This window comes from Eretmochelys imbricata, chromosome 3, assembly GCF_965152235.1.
Source record: "Eretmochelys imbricata isolate rEreImb1 chromosome 3, rEreImb1.hap1, whole genome shotgun sequence".
In the NCBI taxonomy this organism is placed as follows: Eukaryota; Metazoa; Chordata; order Testudines; family Cheloniidae; genus Eretmochelys; species Eretmochelys imbricata.
The window spans coordinates 167,298,195-167,319,165 of NC_135574.1; the positions used below are offsets into that span (position 1 = coordinate 167,298,195).

General features: G+C 44.5%; 1 protein-coding gene across 1 annotated transcript; it reads left to right on the plus strand.

Annotated features, from left to right (window-relative positions):
• The first annotated feature begins 3,039 nt into the window (after window positions 1–3,039).
• Window positions 3,040–15,650, plus strand: RD3 (RD3 regulator of GUCY2D). Its single transcript, XM_077811957.1, has 2 exons — window positions 3,040–3,341; window positions 15,353–15,650. Exons 1-2 carry the CDS (start codon window positions 3,040–3,042, stop codon window positions 15,648–15,650), a joined length of 600 nt encoding a protein of 199 aa, XP_077668083.1.
• Window positions 15,651–20,971: the final 5,321 nt, after the last annotated feature.

Consider the following 20,971-nt stretch of genomic DNA (forward strand, 5'->3'; position numbering starts at 1 on the left):
TGTTCCATGACATGGTGGAACTCTCAACACTCACAACTGACTCAGGTTCAGCTGAAGCAGTTTCAGGCTTTATTCCAAGAATACAACACAGCACGTAGCAAGTAAGGAACCAGGCAGCCGTTGTGTTGAGCAGACTGTGACTGGCACTCACTGAATTCTTCTGTAGTTGGCATGGGCAGCCTCTGGTGGGCAAAAACCAGTAGGGGTAAGGTATACTGATTCAATTACAAGTCTTGCACAGGCTGCCTGAGTTCCTTAAACACTAAGCAAGAAGACGGAACTTTTGTGGGATCAACTGATCTTGTGAGGCTTCTACTACTTGGTGCTGAAATCTTATGATGGCAGCTCATAAGACTTTAGCACTATTGAGCCCAAAGGCAGGATTCAGCCTCAAATCCAGGCTCTAAAGCTGAGCCTAGATCTAATCTCCACCTGCACTCTGCTTCTTCAGCCCATCGTGACTGTCACAAAATTGTCCCTCCAGTGCTTTTCAATTGAGGATCTCAAAGAACTTCACAGATGTTATTGGCCAAGCAAAGCGAGGCCCTAAACACAACTTGATGGCATTTCTCTGTTTGTCTGTATGCAACGCAATAATTTTTGAAGGCCACGTCCAGTGAATTCCAGAACTTCACGGAATGTGCTAGGCATCAATGGGCAGAATCCGCTTGATTTTGGTGACAATCAGAAAACTTGGAAAACCATTTGTAGGAGTGTCAAAGAGACAGACACAGCCCAACCCAGTTCTCGCATGCGAGTGGCTTTTCTTCGCTGCACTGCTCTCAGGGCATTACATGGCACCCCACACACTTCTGCCCCTACACAGGCAGGATACTCGCCAGCCCCATGATGGGGGGGATACACTTTGTTGCTTATGTAGTTGAGCTGTAGTGTTTCCTCATCCCTCCCCACAATCCCTTCTGGGTAAGGTGGCCATTCACACATTCCTGGAACACTGGGTGTTCCAGTACTTCTGGGAATGGTGTGGGCCTGCCCATGCTGGTGTGTCATCAAATGTGCAGTGTGTGCAAGGTCACGCTACACAGGGGTGCCATTTTTGAAGACCATGATGCTCTGCCCCCGCCAGCGTGATCTGTGCAGAGCAATACTCTCTTCAAAAGGGCATCCCCCATCCAATACTGGACAAAACCACATGTGGTTTTGGGGGACAAACCCTAGAAAAGCAAATGACTGTTGAGTTTAATACTGAGTGAGTGGCCTGCCTACTTCTCGGTCCCTGCTTCCACCACTAAAAATGCTTCCTCTAAGGCTTGGGAATGGGGGGGAAGCAGGGACCTGGAGGGGAGTGAGCATTGTCAGGGGAGAGGGAGTGGAAGGAATACAGCTCTGCCTACCTAAGCAACATAAGCAATGAAGTGTGCAACCCTCTAGGAAAGGAGACACATGCAGAGCCCCTGGCATGGGGTTGTGGGGGGAGAATGGGGCACCCTGGTATGGGGGAAGGGAGCAGTTGGGGAACAAAGAACCCCTGGCATAAGGGAGGGTGGTGGGGTGCAAGGAATAGCTGAAATAGGGAGTGGGGGAAGGGTAGCACATGGAGAGCTTGTTGGGGGAATAGAGAGATGCAAGGAGCCTCTGGTGCATGCAATGAACTCAGCTGACAGAAGCAGTGGAGTGTGTGACCCCCGTCCCCCATTTTATCAGGTCTCACAAAGCTCCTGTGGGGCAGGTCAGTATCATTGTCACCATTTTACAGATATACAAACCAAAGCACACAAAGGTTAAGTGACTTGCCCAAGGTCAGGCAGCAACTCAGTGTCTAAGCCAAGAAAAATCTGTCCAAAGTCCTGGGTGCCAGCTGTCTGCTAACCACTGCCATTAACTAGGAGGAATTCCTTATGACAAGGGCACTAAGATATATCATCAGATACAATAATATGCTGGTCATTAGCAGGGTGTGGCTGCATCTGCACCTCCACTAGGGGGCCACAGAAGGCTGAAAAGGGAGTGTGGCCAGAGTGAGCGCAGGATGTGTTGATTCAGCACACTGCCTCAATCTGCTGGCAGGACTTGGGGCCCCTGGCTGCAAACTGGAGCTACCTCTGCCAGTGGAAGCTCCGAGGGAGGGTAGGGGTGGTAACACAGCTTGTCCTTCTTTGGCGTGAATACTTCCTGGGGTGGAAGCTTTTGTTGGAACAGGAAGGTGTGAATGGCAAGAAGGAACCATAGTGATCGTTATGTGTTAAAAACATGAGAGAGAGAGAGTATGTGTGTACGGGTACATACAGGAGAATCCCAGCTTTGCCACCGACTTACTCTATGACCTTGGACAAATCATTTTGCCTTTATGTGCCTCAGTTTCCCCATCTGTAAAATGGAGATGATCATACCCACTTTTGTAAAGCACTTTCCTATCATCAGATCCTCGGTTGGCCAGATGTGAGATATTACTGTAATTCACACCACTTTCGATCAGCACCAGTGAAGCTGCCCCCAATACTTGATCAGCTCCTGAGAGCTCCATTGCTACTGGAAGAAAACTGCAGGAACATTCAAGGCCTAGTTTGGGGGTGGCGTGGAGCCTCTCTGTCCCATAGGGAGTGTGGGGAGAATTGTCCTATAGGGCACAGTCCCTCTCTCTCAACTCTCAAATATGCCGGAGTTTGGCAGTGGAAGTTGCTCAGGCTTTGGCCCTGCCCCTGTTCCCTTTAGTGCATTATTCTTCCCCATGGTTAAATGAATAAAGCAGCAGGCACTGGGCTCTTCTAAACTCAGATGCTGTGATTGTGACCGGCTGGCCTTTTAATGGGCATAGTGGGGATGAGGGGGGGGCAGTGTCTCCTTGCACCTTCCTTCTCCTCCCTACAAATCTGCACAAAGGCCAGGCACAATCAGGCCCCTATTGATGAGATTTTCAAAAGTGCTCAGCAACCAGCAGCACTTACTGGTCTGGGTGGGGAGGTGCTGGGTGCTGAGCTCTGGAAAATCCAATCCCGCAAATTGGAGAGATGCAGCAAATGCAGTGAAAGCATTAACAATAATGTGTTTTTTCTTTACAGGTAAAAGAACTGGGGAAGCATGTCGCTGGCTTCCTGGTTCAGATGGAATGAGCCACCAGGTCGGATTCCCCAAAGGAACCCCACAGAGATGGTGGTGGAAACACTAATGATGGAACTAGGCTGGCAGATCAAGCAGGCAGAGAAACAGCAACTAGAGAGAGAGAATGAGTATCGCAAGATAAAGACGGGCGTAGACTACGGCTGGCTGGTTAGCTACCCAAAGCCTAAGCACAACTATGACATCAGCCCAGGGGAGCGGCTGCAGCTGGAGGACATGTGCACCAAAATACATCCCTCCTACTGTGGGCCAGTCCTACTCAGGTATAATGGAGGCTTTGTAGACACAGGACTGCTGCACATCCCACACAGTGAGGCAGATTTCCTAGTGGTTAGAACACAGGACTGGGAGTTGGCATACCTGTGTTTCAATGCAGGCTGTGACAGTGACTCACTGTATGACCACTGGCCAAATAACCGTTATGCCTCATTTTCTCCATATGTAAAACAGGTATAATCATACTTGCCTTGCAATGTTAGTATGAGAGTCAATTAATGTTTGGTGCTTTCAGATACTCAGATGAAAGGTGCTACAGAAGTATTAAGTATTATGCATTATTATTAATTGTTATCATGAGAACCTTGTCTTTCAAATTCACAGTCAGAAAGCAACACTACATGTAGGATCACGGTGATATTTATTGCCATTTACTACAGCCGATTATTTCAAATAGAAGCAGAACGGTTCAAGTGGAAGTAGTCTTGGAGGTTGCGGGAACAAAGATCTAATAGTTTAGGGTCAAAGTTTGTTAATACAGGGGTGAGAGATGAAAGTATTTCCTGCTGCAAAGAAGAGATGCAAAAAGCAACTTACAGCTGAGACAGGCTGAGAAGGAGCTCCTTGTGTTTGACCAGCAAAATGCTCCCTTTTGGCTTACCTGGTAGAGTTACTATGGAGGGACCACGAGGGTCTGTGTTTGAGGCCTGTAAGGTGCACACAGCCTGCCCAGCCACTGGTTGGGGGAAGCTCTGCTCACTGTTGAGTCAACCTATGTGGCAGTCACACCACTCTCCTATTGTGCGGATGGTTTCAGATTGGCTGAAATAGATCTGAATCTGTAATAGGGCATCAAGCTTGAGAAGAGATAGAATTATTTAAATTTGATATTAAAGATGGGGTCTGCTTCTCTTCCCATTTATGGCAGTGCAGATCAGTAGTGACTCCACTGAAGTCAATGCAGCGAGCCTGGTGTAATCAGGAGTGACTCAAGTGAGAGTAATACACTTACCCTGGAGTAAAACTGATTCAAATGAAAGGAGAATCAGGCCCTGAGCCTCTCTCCTCTCCCTTTGTTTTTGTCTTTTTAAGATACATTTCCCATTCTTTTGATTAGGAAACAAAAGATTTTGGGGGTGGGGGGAAAGAGAGCATATACCTTTTTACAGGCACTGAACATATATCCCAAAGTGGTTAACTGCTCTCCTGTTTCCCTCTCTCTGGCCACCAGTGCCAACAATGCAGGGAAGTGAGCCACAGCACACCCTGGGGCCCTTCTGCTGCTGTCCAATGGGATCAGCTGCCCATGCATCCTTCCTGCAAATGTAAGGAGTCTGGGAAAGGTGCTCCTCTTCCCCCGTTGGGGAAGTTGCTTCTCTTCCTGTGGGATGAGACGCGGAGATAGTCAGAGGCTCCTCTGTTCCCTTGCAGGACTCCCAGGTGATGGCAGAGTCAAGAATTTATTGATGGTTGAAACCAAAATGGGCAAATTGGCCCCTGCAGGGTTTTACCAGTAATATTCATCTGAAAGCAGAACAGTTCAAAACAGCACTGGCCATACACTCATTTGCACCCAGAACACCAGAAACCATTATAAGCCACACAGGAAGGAACGGAACCTGAGCTCTTTTCCCCTTCTTCTGGAGGACTGAGCAAGGATCCCCTTGCAGATGGGCATATCTCATGAGGCTGGCTTCCTGTGATGGCAGTGGGTGGTTACAGGTGAAACTTGAGGCCTCCCATCTTCTAAAGTATAAACCAAAAATCAATCTGACTTACAACATGATTCATTTTCTCACTGGGTTGGATCACAAGAGGAGCTGAGCATTTGCATCTTCCATTGACTTCTGTGGCTCCTGCAGGTACTCAGCACTGTTCAGGCTTTGGCCCTACATTGCAACAAATATATCTGCTCCCTAGTACTAGTTGGCTGTGTTTGTGAAGCAGTTGTGACTAAAGCCAATAGGACATAACCTTCCTTATTAAAAAGGATCCATCATCATCATTAATTGTATTACAGTATCACCTAGAGGTGCCGGCCATGGCCCATTGTGCTAGGCATTGTACATGCACAGAGTCAGAGATACTCCCTGTCCTAAAGAGCTTACAAACTATTAGACAAGACAGCAAAGGATGTACAGTCAAACCTCGCAATAACACGCCCTGCGATAATGCGAATTCGGATATAAACACGATCATAAGTTGGCTCCCCTTTAAGGCCGTAATACTGTTTGCGTTTTGCCAGAATACTTCTTTTACGACATTTATAAATAAACAGCGTTCTTCCAGTCTTATAGGATAAAGTGACCGTGGCCATTGCAGGCCCATTGCACTTGGTTCTCGGGTTGTACATGTGTATGGTGTTTGCCTATGAACTTGTTTTTAATTTCCTATATTTTTAAAAATATTTTACCGTTATGGATATGCTAGTTTGCAAACACAAGTCATTTTCTGCCCAAGAGAAATTGTATGCCCTGGATCAACTGAAGAAGAGCAAACAACAAACTCAGCTTCCTAGAGATCTAGGAATTAGCGAGTCCACTCTGCGAGGGTGGAAAAAAGAAGAAGAAAAGCTCCGTATCCTATCCTGCATTCTTGAAGAGGAAACTGGTTTACAGTGTAAAACGATCAAGTTTGCTAATGACGAAAGCCTAGATTCAGCCTTGTACCAATGGTTTGTCCAGGCTCGCTCAGAAGGATTTCCCATTTCTGGCCCTATTCTGAAAGCTCAAGCTGAGAAATTTGATCACCTTATCAATGGAAATGAATCCAAATTTAAGGCGAGTAACGGCTGGCTGGACAGATTCAAGAAAAGGCACGCTATAAGCCAAGTTCTTGTGTCTGGGGAAATCTGCTCAGCTGATAAAGAGGCTGCCAATTCCTACCCAATTGAGCTTAAAAAGTTGCTGGAGGAAGGTTGCTACACAGCTGATCAAGTTTACAACTGCGACGAGATTGGTTTATGCTTTAAAATGTTACCTGATCTCACCCTCGCAACCAGGACTGATAGTCACAAACGAGAAGGCTTTAAACAGAGGAAGGACCGAGTCACTCTCTTGTTTTGCGTCAACAAGTCTGGCAGCCACAAAGTCAGACCTCTGATGATCGGAAAAGTGAGGTCTCCCAGATGTTTTCATCGTGTTAATATGAAGCCCCTTCCCTTTGAATTCACCAACAGCAAGAATGCATGGATGAACAGCTCCATATTTGAAGACTGGTTCCATAAAACTTTCTTGCCAGCCGTTCGGGCTCATTTGTGAAAACTCAAGCAGGAGCAAAAAGCTCTTATCCTGTTGGATAATTGCCCTGCCCACCCCCCAACGGAAAATCTTGTCAGTCGTTGCGGCAAGATTAAAGTCTCTTATCTCCCGAAGAACACTACGTCAGAAATCCAGCCACTGGACCAAGGCATCATATCGGTATTTAAGCAAAACTATCGTCACAAAATGATCAAGCAGATGGTAGCGGATAACAACACCCCCATCGACACATCACTGGCGTCGCTCAACTTGAAAGAAGTCTGTCACCTCAGCGGGAAAGCCTGGGATGCTATCGCTGCACGTTGCATTGAACGATGCTGGTTAAAGGGTCTTGGTCCAGCTTTTCCATCATCTACACACAATGATGGGAACGATGACGAGCCTGAATTTACAAGATTCATTGAAGATGACGTACGTTTAGCCGAATACTCAGAGAATATGAGCACAGTCATCATGATATCCTCAACTGGTTTCAGCAGATGACATCTGCCCCATATATGAACACATCTCAGATGACGAAATTGTCGCAAATGTCAGCGGGAAGAATGAAGCTGCACCACCAGAGCCCAAAACCAGCGGCAGTAATGACGACGACGACAATGATGGCACCTCAACTCCCCCACCAAAAGTGTCCGAGGCAGTAAAGCACCTAGAAGCCAGTTTGCGGTGGCTGGAAACTCAAGACGTGGACAGTGTCAAAATCCTCCAACTCAGAAGCATTCTTGACTTTGCTAGAAGCCAACAGTCTGCAGCAAATAAGCAGACCATACTAGATAGCTTTTTTAAGAAGTGATGAAATTTAAAATTATGGAGTCATGCAACCAGATTGACTTTGCACTTTGCGCAATGATTAGTATAGTCAATTTCACATGTTTCTTTCATGTACATATAATTAAACTACTACTTTTGTGTTTAAAACATCCTGGGATAACCGTTGTTTTTTTTACAAGACTTAAACTGACCGGCTTGAAATGGTAAATTTTCATAACCCCGCTATAAAGTGACCCCACATTTTTTGCGATCGAATTTTTTGGACCCCAATTATTGCGTTATGGCGGGGTTTCACTGTATTATCCCATTTTACAAATGAGGAACATAAACTCAGGGAGATTAAGTGACTTGCCCAAGACCACACAGGGTATCTTTGGCAGAGCTGGGAATTCAGCTCAGAACTCCTGAGTCCAGTGACTTAATCTCAAGACCATCTGACTCTCAATCCTTCCTCTCAAGAGCATCCCATAACATTCTGTCATGCCATAAGTATAAAGATCACTATTAGTTTAAACACAACTGCTTGTAAAAGAATCATCTTGCATTTAAAAAGACCCACAAACTTGTAATTGGAAATTCAGAGTCTGCACAAACAGTTGTAGCTTAGAAGAGGGAGCCTTTAAGAGAGACAGCATACAATTCTGCAATCTGCATAATGTGTTACAGTGAAGTGCAGATAAAAGGTTCATCAGGATTGCACAGTAGCTTTTCCTTCCAGCTCAGGCATTTGAAGGGCTACTGTCACATTTCGATACTCAGCAAGTTGATTATAATAGACTCCATTGTTAGGGGCCATGTCATAAAATTGCAGGGTTCATTCTGTTCATTGTATTTGCTATTGTTGGGCAAGGTCTCTTCCTTTGATAATGTGAATTGCTAAATTAAGAGTCATACTAAGAAAAAAACTTCCTATATCTTTTGTCAGTAATGCCATGTGCTCCTCCAAAAGACCCAGGTGATTTTCATATGATCACCCAAGTCATCATTTGACTGATATCTAGCAAAAGCTCCAGGTTGCTTTTGCTAGATATCAGGTATATGTCTGCAAATTCAACTCGATTTGGATATTAAAGTTTTTAAATTGAGATTGTCAGGTCAAACTGGCCTAGAATGTAGGTATTGTACAAAATGAGCATTTGCACAACCTAACAAAAATAGATGTTTCTTTGGTGGATTTTTTCCTTTTCAAATTCAAGGGGGATCTAGAAATAGGCCCAAAATGAAACCATAAATTCAACTACCTTTTCCATCAAATTCTAAGGGATTCTGATTCATCTCCTTCCAACATAAACCTACCTCATTCAGTTTTGCTCTGTGTTGAATTCAAAACCAAAAGAGACCTGTTTTATATATCTAGGGTGAAATCCTGGCCTCAGTGAAGTCAATGGGAGTTTTGCCATTGACTGCACTGAGTCTATGATTTCAATCCTGGTACCCAGATGCTAGAGTGATATGCACATTAGAAATGCTGACATTAGCCTAGATGGGCTGATTGATCCAGTTTAGATGCATCATACAATGGTGAAGTTTTCAGGAGCATAGTTGATCTCATAAGATTTCTACAGTTAGAGCTGAGATTGTGCAAGAACAGCTTGTTGGATTTCACTGCTCTTGAACTTCAAACCTACCCCTAATCCAGATCTAATCACTGCCTGTTTGGCTCATCTCTTGCCGAAAGTGAAACTGACTAGAAACAAAAGGGAAACCACCCACTCTGTTTACCCTGTCCAAGATGGAGAGGAATGTAAAAAATTGCATACTTAAGAGCAAATCAGATTTTACTAAACTAAGGTATCATTAATACCACAAGTTATTAAGGGTTATAACTTTAGTAAGGATTATAAATAAGGAAGCAGATTTTATAGTTTACCTGACATTGAATGAGAAACAAATTACTGAGATCAAAAATTTATTTGCTCACAATTTACTGGCTTAGCTGCAAAGCTGATTTGTTTGGAGGGTGGGGGCTGGTGTGAACAATGCAATCTTTTGACCGTTAAGTAATTTTTCCTCAGTAAAGCTGTTTATTGCTGCAAAGTATAACCAAAATGTTGTTTAACAAAATAACTTTGGGAATCAACTAGCAGCTAATCATCAGCATTTAGCAGTTAGTAGGTTATTTAAGCAATTCAAACAATTTATAGTCCCAGTTCAGCAAAGCACTTAAGCACCTGCATAACTATAAGCAAGTTCTTAAATCCCCCTGAAACATTACTTAAAGTGAAGCCTCATACTTAAGTGCACTCCTGAATTGGGGTCATAGAAAGAACATAAGCAGACAAGGTTAGTGCATTGCTCACAAAATGGGCTGGCATACAGCACAACCTGAATTAACACCAACTTCCACTGGACAATTCCCTGACCTAAGAAATTACTTTTAATATCAGATATTTTAAAGAATAGTTTTGTTCACAAATTATACTTTGTAAATAAAGAGGTAATCTTCTGATGAGTAAAAAAATGCTGTTACCTACCCAGCACGATGGGTTTTGCTAAACATAAAGGATTGTCTGCTTTGAAATTATTCTCTGACAGAACACTAGGGTGTTAACCCAGCCTAGAAGAATGGTGACCCAGATTCCACTGAACAACTGCATGTAAGAACTCTGTGCCCTAGTGTAACAATAGACACTGGAACTGATGGATACTAACCTTTTGTGCTTTGTGAATAGTCTTACCACTGCGTCTGTGTCACACCTTTTACACCGAAGCCACCATACGTGCCAACTTTTCCCGGCGCCAGTGGATGCTCAACCTACCCCTGGCCCGGCCCGGCCCCGCCTCTTCCCCGAGTGCCACCTTCCCCCTCCTCCCCACTTCTTCCCAGCGCTTGCCGCCGCAAAACAGCTGTTTCACGCGGCAAGCGCTGGGAGCTAGGGGGAGAAGTGGAGCCGTGGCGCACTCAGGGGAGGAGGCGGAGTGGAGGTGAGCTGGGGTGAGGGGGCTGGTGTAGAGAGCTGCCAGTGGGTGCAGAGCACCCACCAATTTTTCCCCATGGGTGCTCGGGCCCTGGAGCACCCACGGAGTCGGTGCCTATAGAAGCTAGTACTGTTGGATCAGTAAATATTGCATTTGACTGATACTCCTGCTAATCTGACTAATACTGGCATGGAAATGCTTAGTAAATGATGGTCTCCATGTCTGAGAAAAGATTCAGGAATGCACCTAGTGCAATTCTGAATGGCATTAGGGATGCTGACTGAGGAGATATCTGAGCCATTAGTGATTATCTTTGAAAAGTCATGGAAGATAGGAGAGATTCCAGAGGACTGGAAAAGGGCAAATATAGTGCCAGTCTATAAAAAGGGAAATAAGGACAACTTGGGGAATTACAGACCAGTCATGTTAACTTCCATACCCGGAAAGATAATGGAGCAAATAATTAAGCAATCAATTTGCGAACATCTAGAAGATAATAAGGTGTTAAGTAACAGTCCACTTAGGAAGGAACAATCAGTTGCACACATACAAAATGGAAAATGACTGCCTAGGAAGGAGTACTGCAGAATGGGTTCTGAAGGTCGTAGTGGGTCCTAAGCTAAATATGAGTCAACTGTGTAACACTGATGTTTACTTTTTTTGCAACATTCTGGAATGTATTAACAGGTAAACAAGACACAAGAAGTAATTCTTCCAGTCTACTCTGCACTGATTAGGCCTCAACTGGAGTATTGTGTCCAGTTCTGGGCACCACATTTCGCCATCATTGGAGATTTTTAAGAGCACATTAGACAAACACCAGACTGGAATGGTCTACATAATACTTAGTCCTGCCATGAGTGCAGGGGACTGGACTAGATGACCTCTCAAGATCCCTTTCTGTCCTATGATTCTGTGTGCTTGTTTTGGTATGGAAGGGAACCCAAACAGTTTAGTGGGGAACCATAGTGACCCTGATTTTTTGATTAAACACTCTGCTCTGGGCAACCTCTGTAGCAAGTGTATCTGGTTCTTTCTTGGCATGAGATGGTACTTGTCTGACCATTCATCCCTCTGTGGTTGGTGATGGCTCATCCCCTGCAGCATCCCAGTTAATATGACTGGGGAGCCATGCAGATTTCTTACCAGGGAGGCAGTTTGTTAACCATATGCCAGCTAAGCATTAATTCCCTTGGCAAAGTCCTAGATGATGGGCAGTGGGGTTTAGTGAGTGGAATGTTCTGAATCCCTCCTCATCCTTCCTTCTTGTGTTGGAAGCTGTCAGAATTTGATGTTTGCACAATTACTATGTGCACAAAGAACATGTCTGTCATTGGTGCTGAAGACGGGGGAAAGGTACACGAGAAAAAGATGCACAAACCCATTCTAGATGTTGAAATATGAGAAACAGGACCTGATGTGGGAAGCCACCACCCTGCACACAATGTATTGATTACACCCCAGTCGCTTGAAGGATCCCTCAACAAGTGACAAACTTCAGGCCCAATCCTGCAGTGCTTACTCAAGAAACGCTCCTATGGAGTTTTGCCTGAGTCAAAACTAAGGACTCTTATCTTACTGTAAGAAAGCACAGAAGTAAGATGATCAAAGCTCATATCCATCTTGACTCATCCTAAGGAGCCAAAAAGCAACAAAATTAAATTGGAGATGAGGAGGAAAGGGTCTGAGACTGATATTCAATCCTTTTTTTTTTTAAATTGGAAAAATTACAGAAAAATAAATGTTTTGCAATAACTAGCTGTTTACAAAAGTGGCTTATGGATGAAAAAAAGTTTGCTGTCATATATTTACTCTGTTAAAAATAGCAATAAGGTGATTTGTCTCAGGAAAGGCAGTCTCTCCTGTGATGCACAAGTTGCCATGGTTAATACATATTTTTGTCCAGCAGCAACATAAATAGACATGTAAACCTCAGCTGGAGAGTGAGCTGGCTCCTGCCTTGAGCCTGTGATAACCTGCCCACTCTTCCTACTGAGAAATAGTTACCTCTTTGTTCCACATACATATTTTGCACATTATATCTAGGAACACCCCTTCCTTGGTGTGACCAGAGTCCCAGTGCGGGCCAGCTATAGTCCCTCAATTAGGGTGAACTGCACAGAATGGGGCAGACAATCCCCATAAAGGTGGTGGATATTCCAATACCTAAATTTACCAAGTCAGCATAAAACAGCTTCTTTATTACCCTACTGGTTACTCAGAAGTCCAAACAACACAGTTCCCTTAAAGTGATCCAGCCTCAGGCCTCCGTCCGGGTACCCATGTCAAATAAGATTACTTATTTCATCATATAAAAGAAAAGGTTCTACCAATCCCAAAGGATTGGACACATTGCCTCCCAGGTTATTAATATTACAGATCTTACCCAAATACACGCTACAGCTAATTCTTATTAACTAAACTAAAATGTGTTAAAAACAACAGAGAGAGAGTATAGTTAAAAGATCAATATACTTAGAGACATGAGTTCAGTCCACTGAGGTTCAGATTCATAGCATAGGTGGTGAGCTTTGTAGTTGCAAAGAGTTCTTTCTGAAGTAGTTCATAGGTTATAGTCCAATGTCCAAATCTCATATTCAGAGCATACCAGCATAACTGGGACCTCAGTCTTGTCACTCAAACTTCCCTGATGAAGCCTAAGCAGATCTGAGATGACAGAATCAGGACCCAAGGATCTTTTATACAATTTCATGTCTTTTGACAAGTTGGAGTTCAAAAGGTAATTAGCATGACTGTTAAGGAGGTCCATCTCCGGTACTTAGCTATAGAATTAATGTAGGCAATTTGCTTGTTCCTCCACCATTCACGGTACATTTCAAAGAGAGATGAATACCGAGATATCCCATGTTTACAATTCATTTAAATGCTAGGATGTTCTTTTGATCTCTGAACTATCAGAATACACCATAGACAGGGACTGTTGGTTACATTGTCCACACTACTTATACGTATGTAAATACACAAAAATACAAACATTATCTCCCCACATGTCTTTTGAGGGTTATTTATTTTGCAGGAGGTTTAACCCGTTCTAGCCATGTGTCACCCTTGGCAATTCCTTTTGCTGCACTTATGTGCCCCTAATGTGCTGACATTTTAATGGACAGAGTCAAGGAGCTAAATCTACATTCCCATTTTGTTTAAAAAGCACAAAACCTCAAATAAATTATTTCAATCTTTTTTTAAATGTCAGTGAAAATAGGCTTTGGGGTTGTTTATGTTCATTGAAACATGCTCCTATTCAAATACTGTAGACTTCTGTTGTTCATGAAAACACAGAAGTGAAACTGACCATCCCAGTCTTGTTGGCCACACTGTCCAACAGATAGTCAGGATTGTGAGAAGTTAATTTGATTTAGAAAATTATTTCAGTTGTACTAATCTGAGTTCTGAGTACTAACACAAGAATGTATCATCAAATTCATTCCTGTGGGGTGAAAGATCCCTTGAGGGCACTTTTCCTACATGCTGAGGCTACTTCATTGGTGTTGAAAGGACCTCATTTTTGGATAGTCCCGTCTCTGGAAGTTTAGTTGGACCAAGCAAAGAGACAAGAGACTGTGTTCACAGTTTAAGGGCACTACTTAAAAGCAACACCTTGCCAATGTGACAGCAACATTGTGTCTGTCAATTAACACCATTACACATTAACCCGTAAGCATTGCCCCTTCCCCCATTTGTTCAGTCCCTGCATCTGAGTCGGTTCGGCCTATTATTTTAAATGGTAAAAGCGTGTGCTGCTTATGTGCATCCTGAACACTCATGTCAGTATGGGTTGGTGGAATCAGACCCTCTCAGTCCAATTGGGAGAGTGCAGCGGTTCTCAGAGCCTCTGTTACTCAAAGTTCATAAGGGCATTGTTTACTGCATTAAGGAACTGTTCCAAAGTCATTGAAGTCAATGGGAGATCTTCCATTGACTTCAGTGGGCTTTGGATCAGAGACTATAGGCTCAGTCTGGGAAGGTGCTCAGCACTTTCAACTCCCATTAACTTTTATTGGAGCTGAGTGCACTCAGCACCAGGCAGCAATGGGCAGTGTTCATATATGTTTACTGTGCTAGCATTGTAAGTGAAGCACATTGAGATGTTTGGCTGCGTAAAACTATTGTTAAAACACTCATTCAGTGCCATTCACCAGTATAGTCGTGCTTCACAATGATATTCTTGCACAGTAAAAGTCAAACAGTTTGAATTTTCACATAGATTTACTTCATCCCATATGGAAAAATCCTTTGGAATACAAGGGAATGATAATCTTTCTGTAGGATTTTAAATGAAACTATACAATTCTATTGCAGAGATGTAATTTCCCAGTACATTCCATAGGATGGTTCAAAAACCTATAGGAAGAACTTAATTCTTCAGGTTTTTAGGACAATTTCTGCAGCATCATATTTAATTTCTAGAGAAATCTATTGCTTTCATCACTATTAAATTCTATAGAAGAATCTACAAATGCTTTACAAGCATCATATAGTTTTGGTTTTATTAAATATACGCAGTCCTCAGCGTTAAACAGTTAAGTCTGTCTGTTTATGGGTGTAATTCACTAGCATTTAACTAGAACTAGAATATATATGCTACCAGTATGTGAGTCAGATGAGTGGAACTACGTGCTCTCCAAGTGCAGGTGGGCCTAGTGGTTAGACCACAGGACTGGGAGTCAGAAGTCGTGGGCTCTGCACCTAGTTCTGCCACTGAGTCACGGTGCGACCTTAGGTAAGTCACTCTGCTTCTCAGTGCCTCAGCTTTCCTGCCTCTCAAATGAAATAATACTGTCTCTCTATCCCCCAGGATTGTAGTGAGGCTAAATTCATTAGTGTCTGTAAACTGCTTTGAGATCCTCCCTGAAAAGGTACCATAGAAGCATTATTATTATAGATACACCGTGATTTGCAGCACAGACCAGTGCCATACCAAATTTGTACTGGACTAACTGTCTTATCATATATTATGAGCTGATGAAATATCCCCAAATTAAAGTGATCAAATCCATTCCCAATGGGAATTGAATTTCTATATCAAACTATGGACTAATGCTCAGCTTTTTAAAAATTAAAGTTGTGCATTGATTGTACTTTTTCAGATTCCGGCAACTTATTGCTGAATATGAGCCAGAGGTACAGGAAGTAGCCCGGCTCTTCCGCTCTGTGCTGCAGGAAGCCACTGAGAAAATCAAAGAGGAAGAAGAGGCCAAGAAGCTTGCGAGGCAGTGGAACACAAAGCACAAAACCAGCCTGTCCCTAATGACATTTAAATCCCGGGCCAGGATTTCCCCATTCAGCAGCAACATCAAGACCATTTCAGAAGACGTGGAGCGAGGCACTGAGCCAACCAGGAGAGTATGGAGTATGCCAGAGTTTAGGAGTGCCAAGGATTACTGACTTTATTAATAACCAGAATTTGAGAGAGAGCTGGTTTGGTTTTTAAAGAATAAGTTAACCATTATCTAGCCATGTGTTATTTCACCTTCATCCCAGTTCTCTCTCTTTCTGTCTGCCTCTGACTGTCTCTCTCTTGGGAGCTGTGGTTATAGTGACAGATGGTGATGCACATAGTCTCTGTCACCTATCATGCTAGCTTTAGCTATAATTTAGTGGTTTACAGTAACTTGATGGTCAATGGTCATTTCTTATTTCAGTTTGATTGTTTCTGCTTGTTGGAGAACAGTTTGGTGCATGGGGCATTACCACCATCCTCCCAGCCTTCTACATGGCTGTCTGCAAATTCAGTGCACCCGACCACGTGAGACTTGTAGTCCCATTGAGTTAAATGGGATTACTCATGTACGCATGCATCAGTAAGGCTTGCAGGATCTGACCCACCAAGTCAGGGTCCCTGATTTAGCTGTTTGAGACAGACATTAAACTCTATTCATCTCAGTGCTATAGAGAAGCCTCCTACATCAACACTGATTCCAGCATATTTCTACTTAGCTCAATTGTAAAATAATCTGTTGCTTCATGCGAAATAGATGACAAACTTCCTAGACATAGAGGGTCACATTTTCCACAGCAGCCGATTTTTGCATAGAATTGTGGATGCTCAGTTTTTTGCATGTGCAGGTCAGTCAGATGTCTACCTACCAGCTTTGCAGACACATGCTGTCTGCATGCACTAACATGGACTCTGGCACGTGTACATACTGCACACATACAAGGCTGTGCGTGCACATTTGAGGATCCATTAAAAGCCTCTGAGCCCCCCTTAATTTTCATTTTTGTTGCAAGGAGAGATTAGGTTATAAACCCAAGTATTAAAACCCAACTGGATTAAAACTGTCTCATATTGAGACTCCCAGGCAATTCCAGTAAGTGCTACAGCTCATATTCCAGTTAATAAGTAGATGCATTGAAATGATTGGCAAGGCTGATTCTGAAAGCAGATTACTGGAGTATATGACCAGGGGAAAAATCAGTATTCACATCTAGGGATCTTTCTATGTCCCAGAGTGTTAGAGGTCATTCCAACAAATTGCTGATGTAATTTATTTCCACCGTAGGGAAAGAATGTAGGTTCATGTCATAATCTTTTTGTCCTGGATATCAAGAGGAGAGCTTTTCTGTGTATAACCGGTTGATGGCCAGTGAGGCAATCAATCTTTTCAAGGGGAAAAATAATCTCACAGACTACAGCAAAACAGAGGTTCTGAAATTGGCCCTTTGAAGATGCAGGAAAATGCCATGGTAGATTTCTGAGTGAGGCCCAACCTGCCATCCTTAGGGAGAACTCCAAGTGGGAGGACTGGCTCTGCTGCCTGAAAAGCCTCTGATTCTGCATCAGTGCTAAATCTTAACACCTAGGGGGCTCTTCAGCCAGTGGGAAAACTCACAGGGAAGGACATAAGGTAAAGAGTCTCCCTGCAAGCTTTGCTTAGGGCAGTTTGATCCCAGATCAGCATGCTGGAAGGAGGGTTTGCCCCACTCCCAGAACCTGCTCATCACCAGATATTGGCTGGAGGTGAAGCTTATTCACACAAGGGCCCTGTGTCACTGGACTCTCCATTCACCTGCCAGCCCACACCCTGGCAGTGGGGTTTCCTACACTGGCACATGGCTCCAGAACTCTTTCTCTGGGGTTGGCAGCACCCTATGGGTGCCCTGGAGAAGGTAATGCAGTCTCAGGCTATGTTAACTCAGGTAGCTTTACCACGACAACGCTCATGCCCCTTGCTCAACCTCTCCCTGTACAAATACACACAAAACACTCAGACATAGGTGAGAGGTTTTTCGCAGGAGTGGGGGGTGAAATTCTGTGGCCTGCGTTGTGCAGGAGGTCAGACCAGATGATCATAATGGTCCCTTCTGACCTAAATATCTATGAAAAAAAAAAAAAAGAACCTCGGACTGCCTCCAAGGACCCCACTGGAGCACAGGGCAGGTGGGATGGTGAGTGAGTGGCCCTTCCATGGATGAGTCCTGGGGAAACAATCCACCCATTAGCCTATTAGGGCTACGCCAAACTATTGAGCAATTTAGGGTTAAATTTACCATTGGCACAAACAGGCCCAGCTTCAGCCAGGTCCCTAGGGTCATGCCTGCCGACAGCAAGGGCACATTCGGCCCTTTAGCTGGCTTTAGTCAATCTTTGAAAGGAACAATTGAAACAGAAACCTGAATTTTCCCCGGGGAATAATTTGTATTGTGATAATGTTAGTACCAGAATAGCTTGTTTTGTTCATGGGGCGGGGGGGGGGAGGGATATGCTTGTTTTGTTCATGGGGGGGGAGCTTGTTTCATTCATGGGGGGGAGGTTACTATATTGGTACAAAGTGCAGCTTTGCTGGTAAAGCTGCACCCCACGCTAGGAGAGCTTTGCTGGCGTAGCAGACTGGTATTCCTGTACCGGTAAAGTGCTCCTAGTGCGGATGTAGCTTCAGGTGGGAGGTGTGGGAGGGGGGGCATGTGTGGATATTATAAAAAAGCAGCTTTTTCTAGCTGTAGCTTGAATTTCACGGGCTGGTTTTGGGCCACTTGTTCAAGGGGCTGGGATGGCCCAGGGGGAAGGACCGTGCGGCGCTAAGTCTGACTTCTGCGGCATAGAATTAGAGCATTAATGGTGTGGCTGACTAGAGACATTTTTGTGACCTCAAACCATCTTCTATCGCTTCAGGAAACTCTTGTGCTCTCCCATCGTTCTGGCTATAACTTTGCCATGTTGTCTGTTGAGAGAGGGGGCAGCTAATCTGAAACCCACCACACTGGGTGCAGGAAGAGAGCAGTTTGGAGTGCATGGGTCACAGACCTTCTTCTCTCACGGGCACAGGGCCAGCATCAGGTATGGCTGCGGTGTTCACTTGAGCACTAGGCAGATGAAGTAAGGGTCGGGGGAAACACCTCAGCCAACCAGCAACACTCCAAGGTGGAACGGGAAGCCCTCTTGGGACGATGGCCACCTTCCTGACTGCTCTGCACAAACGGTCTGGCCTGCCAAACCCTTACTCACATGCTCAAAGCCACTGAAGTTGGTCCCGCAGTGCTGGGGGTACTTGGCAGAGAAGGGAAAGCACATGGTGCAAACTGCCTGGTGCATGTAGGGTTTCTCCAGGACCCTCCACTCAGTTACTCCTCCTACATCAGCGTGCCGTATGCCCAAATCACAAGCTAAAAGCAGATGGCAACAGAAACTAAGGCCAGGACCAAATCTTCAGCAGCTGCCCAAGTATGTGCTGGAATAGCTCCTACATCCACTCTATGTGAACCACTCTGGGCTGAGTATTCTGACTAGACGCCCACTTTTGCACAGTGCTGGAAATTCTGGTCTCTGATTAGACACATGGGCCCTCCTAGAGAGAGTGAGCACAGAGGCTCTGGCTGCATTAATGAAACTCAGGGCTTCCAAAACTGAGATCCAGTTTGAGCTGGGCTACTTCCACTCGGGGTCAGAGAGAGATGAAAATCTGACAATCAGATCATTGGTTTGCGACTTGGTGTTCTGTGTGTAGTTACATGTGATAGTACGTGTTTGTTTGGTTTAAGATATAGATTTTTGAGGACAGAATTAGTTGGTCTTAGCTCTCTGGTATGTGTGCACTAACTGGAGAGGGAACAAGAAAACCTAACAGAAAAGCACTAATCCAAACACTTAAAAAAACCTATGATCAACTTTTGTATGTATTAGTAAAACCACCGATTGTATTAAATGCTCTTGGAGTGCATCTTGTGGCACTGTAGTCATTTGTAGGCACTTGCATATTCTGTATTGGCACCTTTAGTACGGGGTGTATCAATGCAATATGTGATGGATTTCGGAACAAAGAGGGGTGTTCTGATAAAATGATATACAGCTGTTATTACAACACGGAATGTGTCTGCCATGTGCTCACTCTCATGGTAGGAAACTATATTAGCACCGAAACCATTGGAGTACACTACAGACTTACATTAGCAGTAGCCCTCCCAGCACCCTTGAGAGACAGGACAGAAAGTTTCAGGGGCTTGCTCAAACCCACAGCTGGAGTCCACGTCAGACCTGCGGTTACAGCACAGTAAACCCTGGCTGCCAGGTCAATGTCAGACCACTGGACCATCTCTCCTTTCTAATCACAGTGTCTATTTCCTGGAGAAGGAAACAACTCTTCCTTTTCAGCAGGACAAACACTTCAGCTTACCTTTTGCAGAATTTCTCTTAGGCTTCCAGTTGAGCCTCTGATATCAATGGACTCTCAGATGCCAAAATGTGGGAGAAAGTCCAATCACTGGGCAAGATCAACCATTTAGAGAGGAATGAATAAACCAGTGATTCTCAAACTTTTGTACTGGTGACCCCTTTCACAGAGAAAGCCTTTGAGTGTGACCCCCCCTTATAAATTAAAAACACTTTTTTATATATTTAACATCATTTCAATGCTGGAGGCAAAGCGGGGTTTGGGATGGAGGCTGACAGTTCGTGACCCTCCCACATAATAACCTCACGACCCCCTGAGGGGTCCCAACCCCTAGTTTGAGAACATCTGGAATACATGAAGTGCCAGATTCATCCCTGGCATGAACAGTAAGCCTAGAAGACCATGGGGTTAGAGCAGGGTTGGAGCTGACCCATCAGACCACTTGCCAATGCCTCCTCTGCGTGTCTGAAGAGAGGCAGCAAGGAGGGGACCTGGGTGCGTGGCTGTTGTGCCCGACTCCTGGCTCCCATGAAGACCATAGAGATCGCCCTACTTGGCACCGTCGCAGTCACAGCTCTAAAGACCTCAGTTAGGGCACAGTCATCTTGTTTTAGCTCAGCAACATCCAGTCGTGCCCCAGATTTTACAAATGTTGCTCCTCTTAGTCCCACCCTGGAGGAGATTATCTGTGCTGTGCTGGCCGGGGCTGGGGGAACAGCCAAGTCATCACATAGTCCCATAAATGTTGCTTTTGCAGAATCCATACACCTATTTCTTCCACAAAATCATAGAGGGCCTGATTTTGGGCTATTGAAAGGGACACACAATGTTTTCCACATCACCCACCAACACTAATGAGGGCTGTGGGTACTCGGCCCTGCTGAAATTCAGGGCAGCAATGCCCACAATACGTCTGCAAGATCATCTTGTTTGTGGAGCTGAGCGTTTTACCAGCAGTAGCTTGGAGCTGCTTGTCTCTCTTATGTTTGTCACAATGTTGTACGCAGGGGAATCTCGAATCAGCGTAGTGAGCGTATTTCACCTCTGTGTTTGGCACTGGCGTGACTGCTACTAGAATACTGTGCCCAGTTCTGTCAG